General features: G+C 52.5%; 2 protein-coding genes across 2 annotated transcripts in view; one reads left to right on the top strand and one right to left on the bottom strand.

Moving 5' to 3' along the window:
- The window catches only part of POLR2F (polymerase (RNA) II (DNA directed) polypeptide F), a 4,079-nt gene extending 96 nt beyond the window's left edge, over positions 1-3,983 (top strand). The window contains exons 2-5 of the mRNA XM_010568885.1: positions 66-135; positions 290-420; positions 2,017-2,088; positions 3,773-3,983. Of these exons, the coding sequence (XP_010567187.1) occupies positions 66-135; positions 290-420; positions 2,017-2,088; positions 3,773-3,863 (364 nt within the window). The 3' untranslated portion in view covers positions 3,864-3,983. The remainder of the gene's footprint in view (positions 1-65; positions 136-289; positions 421-2,016; positions 2,089-3,772) is intronic.
- Positions 3,984-8,918: 4,935 nt separating this feature from the next.
- Positions 8,919-16,573, bottom strand: SOX10 (SRY (sex determining region Y)-box 10). Its single transcript, XM_010568769.1, has 3 exons — positions 16,164-16,573; positions 10,033-10,298; positions 8,919-9,634 (listed from the first exon to the last, which is right to left on the bottom strand). The coding sequence occupies exons 1-3, from the start codon at positions 16,571-16,573 to the stop codon at positions 8,919-8,921; spliced, it is 1,392 nt and encodes a 463-aa protein (XP_010567071.1).
- Between the last annotated feature and the right edge of the window lie 2,612 nt (positions 16,574-19,185).

Below are 19,185 nucleotides of genomic sequence, written 5' to 3'. Positions count from 1 at the left end.
GGGGGGACGGGCGTCGGGTCGGGGGGGGCCCGGCTCGGTGTTCGACGTCCGTTTTCCTCCTGCAGCTTTGACGGGGACGACTTCGATGATGTGGAGGAGGATGAAGGCCTGGAGGACCTGGAGAACGCGGAGGAGGTGGGTGCCCCCGCGGGTCCACCGCGTCGGCCGGCCCGGGCGAGGCCTGGTTAGGCGGTGGTTGGGGCTAGGGAGGCCTCGGGGGGCTCAGCCAGCAGCGTGAGGCCTCGGTGGTGGGCGCAGCTGAGGTGCAGCACTGGTCTGCTTTCCCCAGGAGGGACAGGAGAACGTGGAAATCCTTCCCTCGGGAGAGCGGCAGCAGGCGAACCAGAAGCGGATCACTACCCCCTACATGACCAAATACGAGCGAGCCAGAGTCCTGGGCACTCGTGCCCTCCAGATAGCGTGAGTATTTCACTCCGTATCCCAAGCGTCACCACAGCTTCTCCTCCCTTCCCGCTGAAAGCTGCTTTCCTCCTTCCTTAAAAACTCCTGGATCTCATGTAATCCCTTAAACGACTGCTCCGCTTGCAGATCACCATCTTGGTCAGCACTGAAGCACAGGACTGTGTTGCTCTTCGTTGCCTGTGAAGTCTCTTGGCTCTTGCCTTGGCTGAGGCTGTGGTGCTTGTGCCTAGAGAGGGGAGTATTCAGGAGCTGCAGTGGACCTTTCCTAGGTCGCAGGCGAAATGAGTAGGGGATGTAGCAAGCTGATCCTGGTTTCTGTCTTTCATAAGGGAGCCAACATGGGCTGGAAAGCTGAGAACCGGTTTGTAAAAGCCAGTGTCGGAGGGAGGGGTGGGTGCTCCAGGACATCTTCAGTTGATACCACAGGGCTGTAGGAAGTGGGACTGGAGTAACCAACCCAAAATCTGTTTTAAGTGCAGTTGCATTGTGGCAAGCTGTAAGTTTTTTCAAGTATTTGGAATAGGAAGGCCTGATTTATAATAGGTAATAACACTTAAATTCTATTTTAAGAATGGCTGGCTGCTCTCAACTTCATCCATTTGCCTGTCTAGACTTGTTTTAATAATACATGTCAAAAAGTTCTGTGCTTTTTGAAAACCTGCCTTATGAGCGAGATTATTAGGCTGCATCAAGGTTTGTCTGAAAGCACATCTATGACTTTCATCTTGGTTATATCCACCCTTAAAATGATGTCTCTCCTCTACATCATTTAGAAGCTCGTAGGTGGTGATCAGATCTTTCCTTAATCATCGCTTTGCCAAGCTATTCTTTGCACAGTCTTCACTCTGTGAAGCTATTTTGTGCACTTCTGTCAACTGGTGGAAGGCCAGAAAAATGGGGGAGATGAGATGGACCCGTGCCAGGCCTTTAATCCAAAACACTCTGGCGCCTGGTTTTGCTTCACCTACAGATTCTGCCTTCAGTGCTGAACCTAGGCCAGCAGCAGCCCCCAGTGGCCTTATCCACGTGTAACATGAACTTTCTTTGCTGCCACTGTCTAATGGGCAGATGTCACCCATGTTTGCTCTGCTGTTACAACTCACTGCAAAATGCTTAATTTTTAATTCCTAGAGGTAGAGTGCATTGTAAATCCAGCCCCTCTCCTCCCCCCAAACAAAGCCTGGAAGGTGTGAGCAAATTGGAACGCAAGAGGTGTGTTGGAGTTGTGGGAGGCATGCTCATTTTACAGCATTTCCACCCTCTTCATTGGATTAATTTTAGAACCACTCTTTTCCTCACATTGAAGTACAGCAGAGGGTGACTAGGAGGGTGTAGCCAGCCCTTGAGCACCAGCTGGTCAGCAGAGGCTGAAGGATGGGGCAAGAAGAACATGCAAGTAAAAGCTCAGTCTGGAACCACTTGAGGGGAATTTTCTTCCTGAAGTGCATAAGAGAGCAAATCAGATTTGCCAAGGTAGTGTCCCACCCTCCTACTTCACTGGCCGTTGTGCAGGTGAATAGGTAGGCACGTGCTTAGCTGTTCTTTTTCCTTCTCTGTGCATTCACTCAAATGATTGTTGATGTTCTGTCCCAGGATGTGTGCCCCTGTGATGGTGGAGTTGGAAGGAGAGACGGACCCCTTGCTGATTGCCATGAAAGAACTCAAGTAAGTCCCAGGCTTTGGCAGGTGAGCGTATTGATTTCCATAAAGCCAGCAGTCCTCTCCTTGTCCCAGCATTTAGCAGCTTATTCCAACACAACTTGTCTTCCCCTGACAACAGTGAGCACTACAGTTGCCTTCCCTTTTTTTCACGTAGGGACTTCTCCACAGCTGCTCTCTCCCATCCTAGTTGCTCATACAAAGTACTGATGATTAGGAGTGCTCTGACCTGTTTTACTTTGGAGTCCAAGTGTTCTTTATTTCTATGATGAGAACCCAAGGTCCTCATCTTTCTGCAATTGGTTTAATTTCCTGAATGGAATTGATTCGAAGCAGCCATCTGAACAGACCAGTGTTCATATGAAGTGCTGGCAAAAAGTAAAATAAGGGTCAGGCTGATGGTGTGGAGACTCTATTAAGAATGTTCTTTTCCTGCACCCTTGCACGCTTGGCTTACTGTGCTTGCAAGGGGGCCTGTCCCCTGCTTACAGAAAGATAAATCCTTTCTGACTGTAGCAGAGGCAGCTTTTGGATGACCACTTACAGGCCCCCCTTTCCACAGCAGAGCTCCCTGCTGGCCCACAGTTTGCCTGCACAGTCGGTGACCTAGATCACATGCAGGTATCCTTCAAGCAGAGCAACTGGACTCCGTGACTGATTAAATCCCTGTTCTTGAACTGAATTGTCCCTCTGCTCCCCAAGTTTCTCAGTGCATTGCTGTTGCTCTTGCAGATTTTATATCTATTACAGCTCCCTTTATTGTTGCCAAAAGCTCCTTAGGTCACGTTCCTCTCAGATCTCCAAGCTCAGACTGAATTGCTTCTGGTCACTGTCTGAGCATGAGCTCTAGAAAGTAAGTCAGGGTGTGACAAAGTATAGTGGCATCCTCTTCTGTGCCAAAATTTGGTTGTAATTCTTGGCATGAGGGAGCTATTTTGCTACTGGAAAAACAATGGCCCTGAATGTGATCATTAAAGAAGTTGTATTACTTTTCAAGTCTGATACGGTTGAAACCTGATGCCCTGGTTAGATTCCAGACTGCCTGATTACATGCTGCTGACTTAAATCTACTTCCATTAAGTTAAATTGTGTTCAGCGTTTTCTTGCTTTCTAATTGGAAGCACTGTTAGCAGATGCTGTGCTCCACCCCAGCTGTACCAGGTTTTGGTACCTGAATAGGCCCTATTTCATGTATCCTTAAAATGTAACTGATGCTCTCAGGGTGCAATATACTCTGTAAATACCAGTTTGTCTTGAAGGTTCTCAGAACTCTGCCACTTCTGTAGTGTCTTGTGGGGAAAAATCTTCCATCAAACAAGAAGTGGATTTGTTCTTCAAGTCCCTTGATTTATTTTTTTTTTTCCCTTTATCTGTGTTAGATGCTTGGTGTTGTCTCATAGCGGCTTCAGGTCACAGGGCTCAATTCCTGCAGTAGCAACAGAGGCCTGACCCTCTGTAGGTCGTTGGTTGTTCTAAGTCTAAGGGTGCTCATTGCTTTGCACCTACGAAAGAGAGCAGGTTGTTGGGACTTCCCTCTACCATGTAATACCAAATCACTGGTGCTACACAGATCTCTTAGTTAAACCTGATGAGCTTACCAAAGCCGCTAAGCACTTCAGTTCCCATTGCCTGCTGAAGTGGCATAGTGAAGGCTCTGGCATTTCTGTTCACCTTTCTGTCCTCCCTTCAGAGCACGCAAGATCCCCATAATCATCCGTCGTTACCTACCAGATGGGAGCTATGAAGACTGGGGTGTGGATGAGTTAATTATCACAGACTGATCTGCCTCCAGCCATTGTTTTGGTTCTTTCCTTCTCCAGAGATGTTTCTATTTTTGTTTATATTTGTGTACATAAATTATAAACCTCCCCATTTTAAGTTAAATGTGTTTGGGTTTGTTTTTTTTTCCTCCCACCTTCTCTTTCATCTCAGTCCTACATGCCCAAGAGAATTTCTTACTTCTCTCTACCAGCTTCATCATTATTCTTTCTTTCTGTGTCATGGGCTGTATTGGTAAGGTTAGGGAGCCAAATGCCATGCTTTTCTTGCAGCTTTTTTTCACCTGTGAATGCCCTACCTTTTACCTAGGCTAAAGACTGCAGTAACTACCTCCTCCAGCACAGCTCCTCCCTGGTTGTAGGACCGATAGCCAATTAAACTCCTGCTGTACAAAAACACTCTTGCAGGTACTTTGGCTTCAGAAAGACTCCGGCCCTCCACCCCTGTCCCTTCTTAAAACGGGAGCGCTGAGACACCTCCATTGCTTCCCCCTAGACAGTCGGGCCTTTGTGCCCTGAGCAGGTTGCTGTGGAAACCCCCAATTTCCTCTCTGGCTGGGGCTGGCTATGGGGCTTCTCAGGAGTATCGTAGAGCAGCTCTCATCAAATCACCTATTGTTTCCCTGCTCCTGCTGCTTATCAGAAGTGGGGATCCCCTTTCAGTGGCACTGCCCCAGCCGGAAGAAGCGCAGTCGCCACTTACTGTCCCACCAGCTCGGCAGTTGTAGGTTGTCGCTGCGCTTGTTACTCGTACAGCTGTTCTCTGACATGCGGTGGAACTGATGGTGCTGGGGGTGTGGGTGCTCTCCAGCCATCTCAGTTGTACGTACTCTGGTGATTCTTATGGTGGCACAACAGTAGTTAAATCCTAGAGTCCTGTAATCTGTAGCGTGATGAAAGATCAGTCATTTGTCCCCTTCAGCTACCTGCACTCTCACCTCAGATGCGCGGGGAGGTTACATGCTCAAGTCAGGAGTTGGGGGGATGCATTACAATCTGCAAGGGCTTCCAGCTAGCCACTACCAAGTTTTCATTTCTTGATCTGTGTGCTCCAAGGTTCTTGCTCTGTATGAGGAAGATCTGAGCTTTTGGGCAGAACACACCGAGTCTTTCTCAATTATGTTATTAAAAAGTGCTCTCGGAATTTTTATTGTCTTTTTTCTGAAGAAAAGAAGGGGGAAGGTGCACCTAACCTGTGGGTTCTGCTTTACGTTAATTTTTCTCTTTACACTAAGTCCAGGAAGAGTATTTCTAACTAGTTTGTGTTAAAGCTCGTGCTTATATATAAAGTGTGCATTCCCCATGCTGTATGTGTGGTCGGTGCCTGCACATGAGCATCCATGTCCCAAAGGGAGTTTATATCCACCTGCCTGAGAACTCGGCTCATATAACCAACCATGAATGTCATTCTCTTACTGCTCCCTGTAAAAGCACCGGTCCATCCTTCCTCTGTTGGTGTGTACAGGAGGGGCTGGTTTTGGAGGTGATAATGCAAGAGCTGAATGGGGTCGCTGGGCGAAATGACAGGTCAAAGGGAATGTGGAGGCACTTGCAGGTGTGGGAAGGGGGTTGACTGTGAGGAACACAAACGCTTCCTGGTCCAGGCCATCCTTACTAAGAAAAGGTTAATTTGCAGCACTGTGGCCTTCAGCCTTCTCCCCCCACCCTCCATGGAATCCTTTAATCACGTTGGTGCGGTGAAATTTCAGCCCTGAAATGGTGCCTTTGTGCAATCGTTTTGGCGTCCGCCATGGAGGCGGGGGTCGTTTTCTTGTCCTTTTTTTTTTATTTTTTTAAATGGCTTCTTTGTTCCCTACCCGCCTCCCCTCCCCAGCCTTGCATCTGTATCAGATACGATTAAAGGGATAGGGAAGGATGCCGGGCCAGCTCCTGCTAGGCTGCAGGACGAGTGGTTAACCCCTCTGTTACCAGCGACATTCTCAGTCCTGTCTCTGTTGTGAGGACCCTCCTAGATGAGAGGAGGCATCCCCTTCCCCTAGAGAATGGTTGAGGCAGAGCCCACTCACTTTCTTAATTTGCTTTTTGAAGAGCTGGAGAAGGGTAGTTGTGTGTGGTTAAGAACTTTCTTCTCCCGCTCTTCTGTTCGCCCGCACCATGTCCCTTCTCTCTTCCACCCCTGTGATCAGCTCTCCTACCCCTAACTCCACCATGGCTTCCCTTCTTCCCCACACACGCTCCTGAGCTGCTCAGCAGTGCATAGTTCCCTTCTGGACTCTTCCCACAGCCTGTAATTTGGGGTAGTGATTCTCCTCCTCTCCAGTGAATGACCACAGTGCTACTTTGCATGGAGCTCTTCAGCTGGCATCACCACTGTTAGATCCATTAAGCCATTCTGCTGATGATGCTCTTGGCCCTATACCGGACTTCATCCAAATAGTGCTGTGAGTTTTAAAAAGCTTTGAACGTGTTCCACAGTTCCTAGACATCCTGCTTATGCTACTCACCCATAAAGCGTTTGGTGAACACAAACTCACTGGATCGATCACATGCATCAGCCTTGAAACCCTGTGGAATCAATTTGTAATTGTTGTGGAGTCTCTGTGTTAACTGGGATCCTACCTTGCTAGCATTGGCCTTGAGAGATGTTCTTAAGCAGACCGATACCTGCTGTACATCTTCTTTCCAAACATCTTGAGATAGCCTCCCAGGACCTGACTGCACCCAGGATGTCTTCTTCAACAAGTAAGAAGGTGTATACATCTATTCTCGAATATACTGTCTGTGTGTGAGTGTTTGTATTTAGGTTCTTGCTTGTGGAAAGCAAGAGGTCCGGGGGGGGAGAGTTTCTACAGAGAGACTAATGGTTGCTTCCAAAATATGTAAGTTTGTGTATGTGGGGAAGTTTTTTTTTGAAGGTACATCATCTGCCACCTGGTGATGAGGAACCAAGACTAGAAACCCCACGTTCCTATTCTGGAGAGCATTAACAATCACACTAAGAAATTCTTGGGTGAAGCACGTGCAAAATGGTGCTCTTAATTGCACATGCTGAATCTTAGCTGGAGGACAGAAGTCAGTGTTACTACATTTCTTGCTGAAGAAATGACTGCAGCTGGGGTGGGAACAGAAGATGAGTTTCATCTCTGTGAAGGAGTCAGGTAAGCCAGTCAGAGTTCTGCCTGTGTCCTGTTCATGACAGGCAGAGGAAGGCTGTGCACGGGATCTGTGTGGTGGTGGTGTGACCCATCATACACTTCCTGGGGGAAAAAAAACAGAGACTTGCAGGAAAGAGGTCAAAAAAACCCAGACACATGAAAATGAAACTTTTAAGTTTATTATTCCATATGTTTAATGCAGAGTTAATGGTGCTAGGACAGCATAGAGACTGGGGAAAGGGAGGTGGGGGCGGAAGGTGCTACTTGCATAAATAAGGGGACAGGGCTGGAAGAGGTTACATGCGTACACGGAGCAAACATTCTACATGGTCTTTTCGGACACCACAAGGATAAGTCATCCATAGCTAAGGGAGGCAGGAAGGGCATCTGACAGTCGTATCAGCAGAGGGATACAGCGGCACCGATCAAGTCCATGTTTGGTCAAAGTATTTTGTCTTTCTAGACTGGAATATCCATTGGAAGGTCCCACAACACGTCTCTGTGATCAGTTGCCAGGGGTCATCTTTTCCTGCAGCAACTTTTTTGCCAGTTCACTCCCTGGCGTGACAAACCACCCCAATCCTGGAGGTGACAAAGGAGAAGTAAGCAGTCTGTCCTCAGGTGTTGGGCTGAAAAAAGGAGGTTGATCTGACTGTGAGAGCTGGTCGCTTCCAGTTTGAAACCCAAGGGGGAAAACAAATTCCTTTGCACCTAAATAGGCTTTTTTTCTTTACACTCATCCAAGATTGGCTGCGTATCTACCTCGCGTAAAGCCACTGGAGTATCTTTCCGTCCTCAGCGTAGGTAGGAGGGGAGGTGTTGACTGACTGGAAGACATGATGAACAAACAAGCAGGGGTGCACACCCCATCAGCCTCAGTTTGGAGTGGGGCTTCAAAGAGAGTATTGGGTTCAACTTGGGGTGTTGTCAAGTGCATAGTAGCTTTCTTGGTGCCTCTTCGTTTCAGGCAGGCACAGTCAGAAATGGAAGAGCAAGGGCCAAGTTTGCTCCGAGGTTGTTTGGGATACTGAAGAGATTAGAAAAGACTGAGATGCCAGAAATGCCAGACATAAATGAACAATATAGAGTAACTGTAAGACAGGAGGATTCACCCACAGCACCTTAATGATTCATTGGCCCTTCCCCACCTCTCTTGCACCTCCATACATGAATACGCATGTGCACACAGGCTGTGATATGAGTAACACTAAGACCAACAATGCGGTTCCTGAGTCCTATGTGTTGTTCAGGCGAGCCTTAAAATCTCTGTGCAGGAAAGAGTGTGGGTTTAAGCAGAGACAGGATGGAGAGGAGAGGCGGGGAGAAAAGCTAGGATGCAGCTGTGGGAATCAGCAGGGAAGCAAGCGTAGGTTGGTCTTCCAACGGGGTTCAAGATTCATGCATGTGTGAATCTTAGGCAGGACTGCTGCACGACGCTGATCGCAAGGAAGCCAGCCGTGCCATCCTCCCTACTACTCCTCCCATAACATGTTCACCAAGGCTGAGCAACCACCTTTCACCCGCAGCAGGTGACAAAGTGTTGGCCATTGCGGCCTGTTGGAAACACTTGCTAACTCCCTGGAGCAGTTTGGGGAGGGGAAGGAAAGGACGGTCTCTCTCATCGTACAGTCCAGGGTGCGCACAACGAAACCCACCACGGACCAGTCACTCCATGTCTAGAATCCTCCTCATCTAGAAGGCCAATAAGGTGTCGCAAGCCAGTCGCGTGGCCTGCGTGAAATTGGTAAAGGGCGAAAGGACGAAAAACCTTCCTCTAGGCGGGTGAGCCAGCGATAGCCGGGGTCAAGAAAGGCACTTCTGTATACTCAGTGGGTTCTGGTGGCTGGATGGCACTGAGTGACCTCGGAGTTCGGAGGCTCTTCTGCCTGTGCTGATTCTTCGGAGCCTTTCCGTCGCTGCTTCGGTCACCGTTCCCCATTCCCTACGGTCTGGAGAGAGTCGTATACACGGGCTGTTCCCAATGTGTGGGGCTGTGGGACTGTGGCACAGAGGGTGCAGGGTCAGAGATGGCAGTGTAAAGGGGACGTTGGGAAGGTCCCATATAGGAGAAGGCAGAGTAGAGGCCGGAGGCTTGGGTGGAATGGCTGTAGTAGGGTCCCGAGGGCTGGTGGTCCGGGTAGTCAAACTGCGGCCTGGAGATGGAGGGGAAGGCCGAACCGTAGTGGGGCAGACTCAGGGACGTGTACGCTATCTGGGAGGTGGAGGGCTGGTCGGTGTAATGACCTCCAGGGGCGGACCCCTCCGTTTTCACCTGGGCCTTGGAGTCTACCACCGATGAGGTGGCAGTGGACAAGGAGACTCCATGCTGCTTGGAGATCCAGGCAGAGTGTCCGCTGGCCGCAGCCAGGGCGCTCCCGAGGCCGTAGCCAGCAGCTGCCGCTGCCGCGTAGCCCCCAACATGGCCTGGGTGGCCGGCGTGTCCGTTGGGCGGCAGGTATTGGTCGAATTCATTGACGTCAAAGGTCTCCATGTTGGACATCACTTCGTGGCTGATCTCCCCGATGTCCACGTTGCCAAAGTCAATGTGTGGCTTTCCCCCTTCCCCCAAGGAACGCCCTTCTCGCTTGGAGTCGGCTTTGCCTGCCTGCAGCTCCGTCTTAGGGGTGGTAGGAGGTGTGGGGGGCCCGTGGCTCTGACCTGCAACGTGAAAAACATTTTGAGGAGGAAAAAGAGAGAAGAAGTGAGTTAATGCTTTATGCCTGGCTTTACACAGCCCAGCTCTGCTCCTCCCAGTATGCCAGCAGCTGTTTGGCTGGAGACTTCAGTGGAGGGAGAGAGAAATAGCCAGCCAAAACCAAACCTTTTTATATCATCTTGTGGTAAAAGAGGGAGGGTGCAACAATACCTTGCCTGACCAGAGGAATGCAAGTGCCCGTGAAACTCGGGCATGTCCTTACACTGCTGGCTCCAGCAGAGTTGGGTCACAGGCAAGGTGTGAGCCACATCGCTAAGGCTTTCACCGTGATGACTTGTCTTTTTTGAGCCTCCGAGTTGGCTGTAACCTGTCAGTAGGTTCACGGAGACCTGGCACTCACCTGAGGAGTGTTCCGGATGACCGTCAGACATGGGCGACCCTTCGCCGGGATGCCTGTGATCCAGGTGGGCATTCTTGTAGTGGGCTTGGATGGCGGCAGCCCCGCCAGCCTCCCCCTCCACCTGGCCTTCGCCCTCGCCCTGCGTGGCCTTGCCGTTTTTCCGCCGGCGGGGCTGGTACTTGTAATCGGGATGGTCCTTCTTGTGCTGCATCCTCAGCCTCTCCGCCTCTTCGATAAAGGGCCGCTTGTCGCTTTCGTTCAACAGCCTGCAGAGGCCAAGGTGGTAAAGGAGAGAAGAGGGGAAGGAGAAGGGCAGGTATGTCAGAAAAAAACCACCTATACACAGCATCGTGGGACACAGCATGTAAATCCAGATGTCAGGGTGTTGTCCCATTGAGGGTATTTCCCAGAACAACAGGGAGAGCTTGGAAGTGTTTCAGTGGAGACAGCAATGTTTTCCTCCTCCTCATTAATTATTAAGCCCTGACATTGTTTAGTGCCAGCGCTGGGTCCCCCTTCCCTGGCTGTGTGATGTGTCTCACCTCAGTAAGTTCAACGCTCTCTTACATTGTCCAAAGGCAAAGCACAGTCTTTCATAGCCGTGTAAAATAAGGCTGGACAAGCTGCTTTCAAAGACTTTGGGCAGATTGAGGGCAGTTGGGATCATCCTTCAGACTAAAGCAGTGTGGCACACCCTTGCTACCTGTAGTGCTGCCTCCCACATGTCTCTTGCTCTTCCCCAGACTGTATTTATTCCAGTTTAACCTCCCACCCTTCCACAGGCTCTGCTCCAGGTTTGGAGCTCTATTGAGCACAAGTGTCAGCAATTGGTGTTGGCTCCACAGTACCCATGTTGCTGCGTGGAGTTTGCATCTTACAATATCCTAGAAGGGAATTAAAGAAAATTTGGAACAGGGGGAAGCAGTGTATTCTGCTGTTCCTGGGGCTCCTGCTCACCTTAGACATGGATAATGCAAAAGGCTGAAGCACAAAGGACCAGCCCTTCTTGAACTTAGCCAAGCAGTTGTAAAAAATTTAGCTGCTACATTGCTAGCCTTGTAGAAATAGATGAGCTTTGGTCTCTGGATGAAAGGCACTGCAGAAGTGTAAGCTCCTTCTCTGTATTCCTGCCAGATCATGGGCTGCTCTAGTTAAGATAGGCTCTCTGAGGAAATGGTGCAGTGTGCGGGCAGGATGGCTCAGAGCATCTGAAGATGAGATCAGCCTCATTACTCAAGCCTTTAGCAGCATCTCGGCTGGAAGCACTTCAGTTTCATTTTATGATTTTTCCCCTCAAATATTCTTGTGACTCACAGTCATCCTGCTTCCAACCAGAAACCAGTGGTCTCAGAAGGGACCAGTCTTTGCATGACTTGCAACTCCAGCAGCCGTTAGGAATGGCAGGGCTCCCAAAGGGCAAAAAATACTCCATTTATGAGACGTCCATGACTTCTTCTCCCCAACAAAAGAACTACCTAGCGATGAGGCTGTGCCAGCACCTTGGTACCTCCGAATCCCTTAGCTCTAAAATGCTAGGCTGTTAGGCTGTTAAGCGGTAGGCACTGAGGAAGATACAAAGGCCTGAACTGGCCTGAAAAACTGAAGATGAAGAGAAGGCACGGCTCAAAGAGCACACAGATAAATCTGCTGGGGATCAAAGGGGTTGCCAGCAAGTAACAGGTCAGTTCCTAAGCACCCCTTTTACCCCTGCTCCTTGTGCATCCCCTCGGCTGGCAGCCAGAAGGTGTATGGCACGGGCTGGAGCCTGTTACGGTGCTGACCTGGGTTCACTCCAGGCAGCCCGAGCAGGTCGCGGCCGCACACCACATTCCTCCACTGCCTTAATCCCGGAGATTAAAGCAACTGAGCCACTGTGAATCCAACACCAGCTTTCCTGTCTCCCTCCCACCACCGTACACCATGCTCACACATCCTGGAGGGGTCTAATCCCTCAGCCTGTGCTGCTCCACATGGACTTCCAAGGGGTCCAAAGGGATGGCATGGCTAACCCTTGTAGGCATCGTGGACTGGGAGGCGACCTTGCCTTGGCAAAACCTTCATCCTTGCAAAACGCCCCATCTCCACAGGAGATGGAGAGTAGAGGCAAAACCTGCAGCCTTGCAACCCAGGGCACTTCACTACAAGGCAGCCAGGCTCCGGCGTCCCTGCACTCCCAGCCCAGATGGTGCTAAAGTTAATAAGATGCTGCGGTTGGGAATGAAAGGTCTCTTTCTATGTGGGCCCCTCAGCCTCCCAGATCCATCTCGTGGATGGCGTGAACCAGAGCCACTCAAGGCTATGCAGGGGTCAGATCCCTGCCCTCTGAGCTATGCCTGAGTGCCTCACCTCCTCTCCCCTTGACAGCAGCCCATGGGCAGTGCCACCAGCAGGACAGCAGCAAGTCCACTCCCCGCGTCTTTGCCTTCTCCTTTCCAAAGCTGCCTGCTCCCTCCTCCCTCCCGCTGGGATCAGAGCTCAAATCGGCTTTAGCAAAGTGAAACTGGTGCGAGCAGGCAAAGGCCAGGAGATTTGGGGGGATTTGGATTTCACTTGCTTCCTGCCCTCCCCCTCCTGCCCCCCCACACTCCCCAGGCCATAATGCAAAGGAATCTTGCACGGGCAGAGAAGTTATGGATCACAGAGCAAAGCCCTTCATGGGGCTTAACCGAGCCCTCGCCACCCTCCCCGACACCGAATGCTCACCCCCCGAGCCAGGGGAGAGGGGCAAGCACCCAGCGCTCCGCTCCGGGGGGGGGGAGAAAGAAGGGCTAAAATCTTCCTGCTCGCCTCTTGCAGCCTCCCCTGCTGTCGCTTGGCATTGCACCGCGCTGCGTGCTGGGCGACTGGGTCGGCGGCCAGAGGCCTGATCCTGTGCCGGGACTCAGCTGCCGATGAGTCAGTGCGGTGATAGGGTTGGGCATCGGGGCTGATGCAAGGCAAGGGAGCAGAAAGCTGCCAGGCGAGCTCTGCTACATGTCCACGGTCCCGGATTTTGTGGGCATGACCCTATTCCCTGGGTGCTGCCACCCCCATGCAAAGATCCATCCGTCGGGTCCCCTCGCTCCTCCCTGCCGAGCCTTCCTCCCCTTCTTCCCATGCCTCGCTTGTTTTTGACCCCGGAGGTGGTGCTGGCTGGCATTTTGGCTGAGAGTCATGCCGACATTTTCAGCAGCTGGCCTCCATTTGAGAGCTGCTCCCTGTCCCACCCCATGGCAAGAAAGCAGCCAAGGTGCGATTTCATGACCGTCAAACACAGAAACACTCCATTCCTCCTTTCCAGTACATTCGGTTCATCGACTGCACCCTAAGTGGGTACAGACGGAGGGAGGTGGATGGGGCCATAAGCCCCCCTCAGCACCGTACTTGGGGCCAGGCGGGTAGTGTGGCCATCGGGGCATGTCCTGCAGCCCTTCCCAACGAGCGCTGGGACCCATGGAGGACATGGTGGTAGCACAGAGCCGGAGCAACCACCAGGCTTAAAAAAAAAAAAGCCCAGGCCATTGCAGCCCACTTTTGCAAAGGAGCATGTGGGACGGCACTGGGGTTATTGTTGAATCTGCTAGATGCCTTTCAAGATTTCCCAGCCTCTGCCGTCCCCACCCAGCGCCAATCGCTGGGGACGTGTTTGGTTTAATGGTGGTCTGCAGGCAGTCTCCGTGCTCACCAGCACTCGTCTCTCTCTGCCTGACGTGCCCTTTACCTGTACAAGCTCAGAGCAGCCCATGTGGAAACAAAAGTCACCCACATTTTCCAAAGCGACTAGCGATGTAGGCTGTAGCGTTTGGGTGGCCACCTTGTAAGGGTGCAGATACGCAAATGGCCAGGGCCCTTTGTAGGGACCCTCGTCAAATATTTGAGACTAAGCCATCCAGAGCAAAACCCGACTGCTCGCAGTTGTACCGACATGTAGGAGCTGTACCTTGGGGACGGCTTAGATGGGGGCAGTAGGAAACTCAGTGGAGGAAGACCCAACCGTACAGTGGCTGGAAGGGGAGGCTCAGGCTACTATCCTGCTAACCTTTGGGCCACCTCCCCTGGAGTTTTGTGGGCTGATATTTCCCCCCCCCCAGCCTCACAAAAAGACACACATGTGGTCCTACCCAGGCCAGACACCGACTGCACCCCTAACCCAGCTTACTCTGCTGTACAGTCCCTGTAGGGGCTGACACGGCTTGGAGAGCCGCAGCCTGCACTAGGGACACTCGGAGAGATGTGTTCAAGCAAAGAAGCTGGGTGGCAAACCCAGCAGCACGCAACAACCCCAGGCCTGATCCTGTGAGCTTCTCTGGTGACCCATTCTCCCTGGCTGCACGGTGCCCATCGTCCAGCGGCAGCATCCCCCCACTCCGAGTCCCATGCGGCCAACGGCGGGAGCCGTGCCTTGGGAGCAGGGAGACACTCGGATGCGTGAATGTGGCCACGGGGCTGTATCTCCCTGTGCTCTGAATGTGGTAAGTATGGAGGGTTTCCCTGCTCTGCTGTATTTTCAAGGAAAATGCAGTGTCTGGAGGGAGACCGTTGCTTTAAAATCTGGCAATATTTTGCAATAAAGGAACGATACCTTGAAATAACACTTTGGGAACAAAAAAGGTGGGTTTCCCCCACATGCGCACCCCTTCCAGCACAGCTTTACAATCCAGAGGCTGGCAGCAGAGTCCCAGGGGGGAGCAAGTGCTGTGGTAAAGGGAAGGGATGGCAGCGGGGAACAAAGCAGGAAAGAGCATCAGGTGAGACATCCACAATCACGCCCTGCCTTCACCTTCCCAGAGAAATCTCTTTGCTGGGGTTACACTGGACACTGATGGGTCGGGGTAGATGGGCTGACATAGCAGAGGGAGAAGCTAGTGCCTAAGGGCTCGGTTCCTTGCGAGCAAGGAGGTTTGAAGCCAGGAGGAGACCTCGGCATCAGCTGCTGGACGGGATGTGTTTTGCTTCTGCTTGGAAAAATGTTTCTTGGCCCACCCAAGGTTGAGGGCTTCCTCCACGAAATGCCGTTAGGGCAGGAGAGAGAAAGAGAGGGCCCGTTTGCATGAGCCTTGCTTTGCGTTGGTTGGTGTAAAAGGTGAGTGGGGGGACGGTGCTGGGGACTTGTGGCAGAAAGTGTTTGTAACAGGTTGATGGGGTTATCGGCAGAGACCGTCAGATGGGAAAGAAGTGGCACGGCCAGCCTGACACAGCTGGCTCAGGCACTTTCTGCGCACCCACAGGCTGGCTGCGATTAACTGGGGCAGCATGTCGGTCTGCCAGAGGAAGGAGGAGCGGGTTGGGGAAGGTACGTAAAGGACCCAGGGATCTGCACAAAGCCAAAATGAAAATGGTTGCAACAAACTGGTGGGGCCAGAAGGACGAGCGTGTGTGTGCTGGCGAGAAGGGAGGCTATCTCTCTGGGTGCAAAAAGAGTTGGGGCTGGTTTGAGCCAGCATGTTGCAAGAGAGCTTGCTAAGGCTGGGACTGTTGCAGGTCTCGTCCTTTCTGCTAAGCCTCAGCCCCCCTTTCTAGCAGGGGCTCTCCTTGTCCATCTCGCTGCACCTGCATGGCCTGCCAAAACTGGGACCGTCCTGGGAAGGATGGGTGCGGGGCTCTGGCCGCCTGGGTCCCTTCCCCTGACCTTCCTCCTCGGCCGTAACTTGGTTTCCCGCTTGCTCTGCGGCACTGTGCGGAAAATAACCCATGTTGGCATTGGGACCTGAGTTCAAACAGGCTTGAAGCACCCACCAGTGAGTTAAGCTGGATGGGGCTCAGCCCAGTTCCTGCTAGTGCACATCTTGGCCCAACAGAGAGGGTGAGCCAATAAAACAAGATCTCCCCTGGCAGTCAGGCAGGTGAGGACCAGGACGAGAGTGTCCCGGTCGGGAACAACAGAGGAAGTTAATGGGAAACGTAGAAAGGGCTGCCGCCCAGGATGGAGGCGAGCTCTGCTGCGGAAGCCCTTCACTACGTCCGACCACCGCTCTTGCCCCAGTCACTGACTGTGCCTCCTGCGAGGGGGCTCCCCACGGGGAAGAAAGTCCCCTCGAGGGACACCCCTTCCATCCCGCTAAGTCTCCATCCTTCCACGTGACCACACAGTCCTCTCCAGGACACCTCTGGACCTCAGCCCTCGTGCTCCCCCTCCGCCTGCCCGCTCTTACCTCCAGAGCTTCCCCAAGGTCTTACTGAGCTCAGCGTTGTGGAGGTGTGGGTACTGGTCAGCCAATTTCCTCCGGGCAGCCTGTGCCCAGACCATGAAGGCGTTCATGGGCCGCTTGACGTGGGGTTTGCTCTTGTTACTTCCATTGACCCGGACGGGCATGGGTACCAGGGTCCAGTCGTAGCCACTCAGCACCTGGCTGACGGCCTCACGGATGCACACCGGGAACTTGTCGTCGTCAGCCTCCGAGTCTTGCTGTTCCTTCTTGACCTTCCCCATCTCCCCATTCCCGGAGCCGGTGAGGTGCGGGGAGTTGTCCGATGCCATAGAGGGTCCTGGCGAGAGGCAGTGGTGGTCTTCAGAGCCCACCGGGCTCATCTCCACCTCCGAAAGGTCTTGGTCGTCAGCCATTGTTGCTCTTGAGCCCTCTCTCTCTTCCTTCTTGGTGTCCTTCTTCTCACTGGGGAGGGGAGGGAGGAGAGAAAAACAAAGGAAAGAAAGGAAAGAGAGGGGGAAAAGAGAGAAAAGGAGAAGCAACCACCAAATCTGAAAGGGACTCCAAGGTTTCTGAAGAGCTGACCACGAGACAGGGGCCGCTCAATAAAAGCGCAAGCAAAGCAATTGCCATGCACACCACAAAACCCGTGATCGATGGGGGTGGGGATGGGTCGGGGCCCCTGATTAATTGAGATATCACTCCCTATCTCTGCCGTCGTCTGGAGCTGATGTGTGGAGGGGCCTACGGCAAGAGGGATAAGGGGGGTTGGGGACCTGAAAGGAGAGTGACATGGACCGTCCTGCCCGGGCGCAGCTCCCCAAAGGGAGCGGGATGGGGGGGATGGCCCCAAAACTTGGGTGGGGAAGTGCGCCTTTCTTTCGAAGACATGCGGTGAAATGCCAGCGCGGTGCTCAGGGGGAGGCGTGCGAGGGGGTGCGCTGGCACCATATCGATAAACCAGAAGAGATCTCTATCCCGGTTACTGGGGGAAGCTGAGCAGACGGCACCACCGGGCAGGGAACCAGCCCAGGGCCCTGGACCTGCACCCAGAGACCCCGATCCCGGCTGTGGGAAAGTGCCTCTGTGGGGACACCCCATCCCTCACCCTCCTCTCGCTGCTCGTAAACCAAAGACTTAAAATACATCCGCATTGCATCCCCAAACACACGCCTGTCTACGTATGCATGTACATATTCACATTCACACACACACATATATATATATATACACACAGATACAAACACAGACCAAGTTTAACTTTGAGACAAGCCAAGGCTTTGGGTTGCCTGCCCCACACACTCCTCCTCTGTCCTTCTGCCTGCAGTCACCTCTAAAAGTCCCTGCCACCATGCAGCAGTTCCCCCCTTGGAGAAAGAAACACTCTAAAAATAAAGGCCTCTCTATCCCCCCCATCCAGAAATAAAAAAAAAAAAAAAGAAGAAAGAAATTTAAAGAGAAAAAAAAGAAGTGATAGAAAAGCATGCCTCTGACTTAGCTGAAAAACAGCCAGCGCAGACCAAGGGCTGCTATCCCTCCAGTTTCAGAGGGTGACACAGACCCTTGCTGGGGAAATCGCAAAAAAAGTAAGAGAAAGTAAAGGGGGAAAAAAAAGCATGTGCACAGGCGAGCGAGCTCAGGTAGGAAAAACTTACGTTGCTGGCCGGTGTGCTGAGCGGATCCTGCGAGGGCTGCGATTTGTATCCCAATAGCCCCCCTGTTCTCCCTCCCAGCCCCGGCAGCGTCGGGGCGCACGGCACGGGGAGGCTCTCAGGCAAGTGCCATTCCTAGAGGGAGGCTTGGTTTTTACTAATACCCCAGCTGGATGTCTCTAGCTGGCTTTGCTGCTTAGCACCGGGGGAGGGAAGGGCGGAAGGTGGAGCCAAGCAGTCCTCAGAGCCAGAATACGGTTGGGGGACGGCGGGGAGGGGACGCGGGCAGCCCCCCACCCCACCTCAGCTGCCGGCACGTTCCCCGCTTTCCCCCGATGCCGGCTTCTTCACGAGAGCCGCCGGCGTTGGGCTGGTCTCGGCGGCGTGGCCGCCCCAGAGATGGTGCTGGAGGATTCAACCCTGGGGGGATTTGCGGTCTGGGGGGGTTTGGGTAGATAGGTGTTCACCCCTGGACTGGGATCCCCCTTCTTTCCCCTGCTAGCACGGTTGCTCCTGTGGGGTCTGGTGCTCCCCATGTGCCAAATGAGTCCCCAGTCCCTGTCACAGAATCTCATGGGGATCCCACTGTGCAACAAGTTGGCCCAGGACCCCGGGGTCAAGACGTTGCCAAAAGGGCATCCTAATTCAGATCTGAGTCTGTCGGGTGGGGAAAGGGATGCAGGAGGTCAGGGGTGTCCCAAGGATGGAGGACATCAGGTCCAGGGAAAATACTGTGCTTCTGGACAGTGGATCCCAGTTTGAACCTTCTTAGGACTTTTGCACCCTCGGGATGGGCTCGTCACAACACGTCCATCTCTGTGGGGTCTTGCCAAGACAAGCAGGCTCTGCTTCCTCCGACGTGCTGAATTGCTCCTGAAGGCAAATGTGGGGTCTTTCACGAGGAAAGGGAGGTCTCCTGATGAGAAGGACTCGCTCACCCTCATTCTTGCTGCTCGTGCACTGGGACATGTAGAGGATCTCAGCACTCAATGGGTTAGGATGTTCTTCACCACATCTTCCATTTTCTAGCTCGCTTTCCTTCCCAGATGCCTCTGGTAGTTGGCTTCTTCAGTTTCCTTTGTCACTGGGGCTGGTATAGCCCAATACCAACCTTGTAACCATGAGAGGTCACCCACGAAAAATCTGATGACCTTCCCAGGTCCTCCTGAGTTAGCAATGAGGTAAACCTAGGTCCTGCCCCAGCTCCTCCCTGGAGAGCCAACCTGAAGACGCTTCAGTGCTAAGTCAGAAAATAGAAAGAGATGAGTGAGTGGATGTGACCCAGAGAACCAGCTTCAAGGGATTTCGGGAACATTTTCAACTCCTGTAGCAGACATTCACTCTCCAGAAACTTTGTGTTAGAAAGGCCCAGCAAA

This window comes from Haliaeetus leucocephalus, unplaced genomic scaffold (assembly GCF_000737465.1).
Source record: "Haliaeetus leucocephalus isolate CR32 unplaced genomic scaffold, Haliaeetus_leucocephalus-4.0 Scaffold0, whole genome shotgun sequence".
Lineage (NCBI taxonomy): Eukaryota > Metazoa > Chordata > Aves > Accipitriformes > Accipitridae > Haliaeetus > Haliaeetus leucocephalus.
This window is presented reverse-complemented; position numbering and strand designations above follow the sequence as displayed.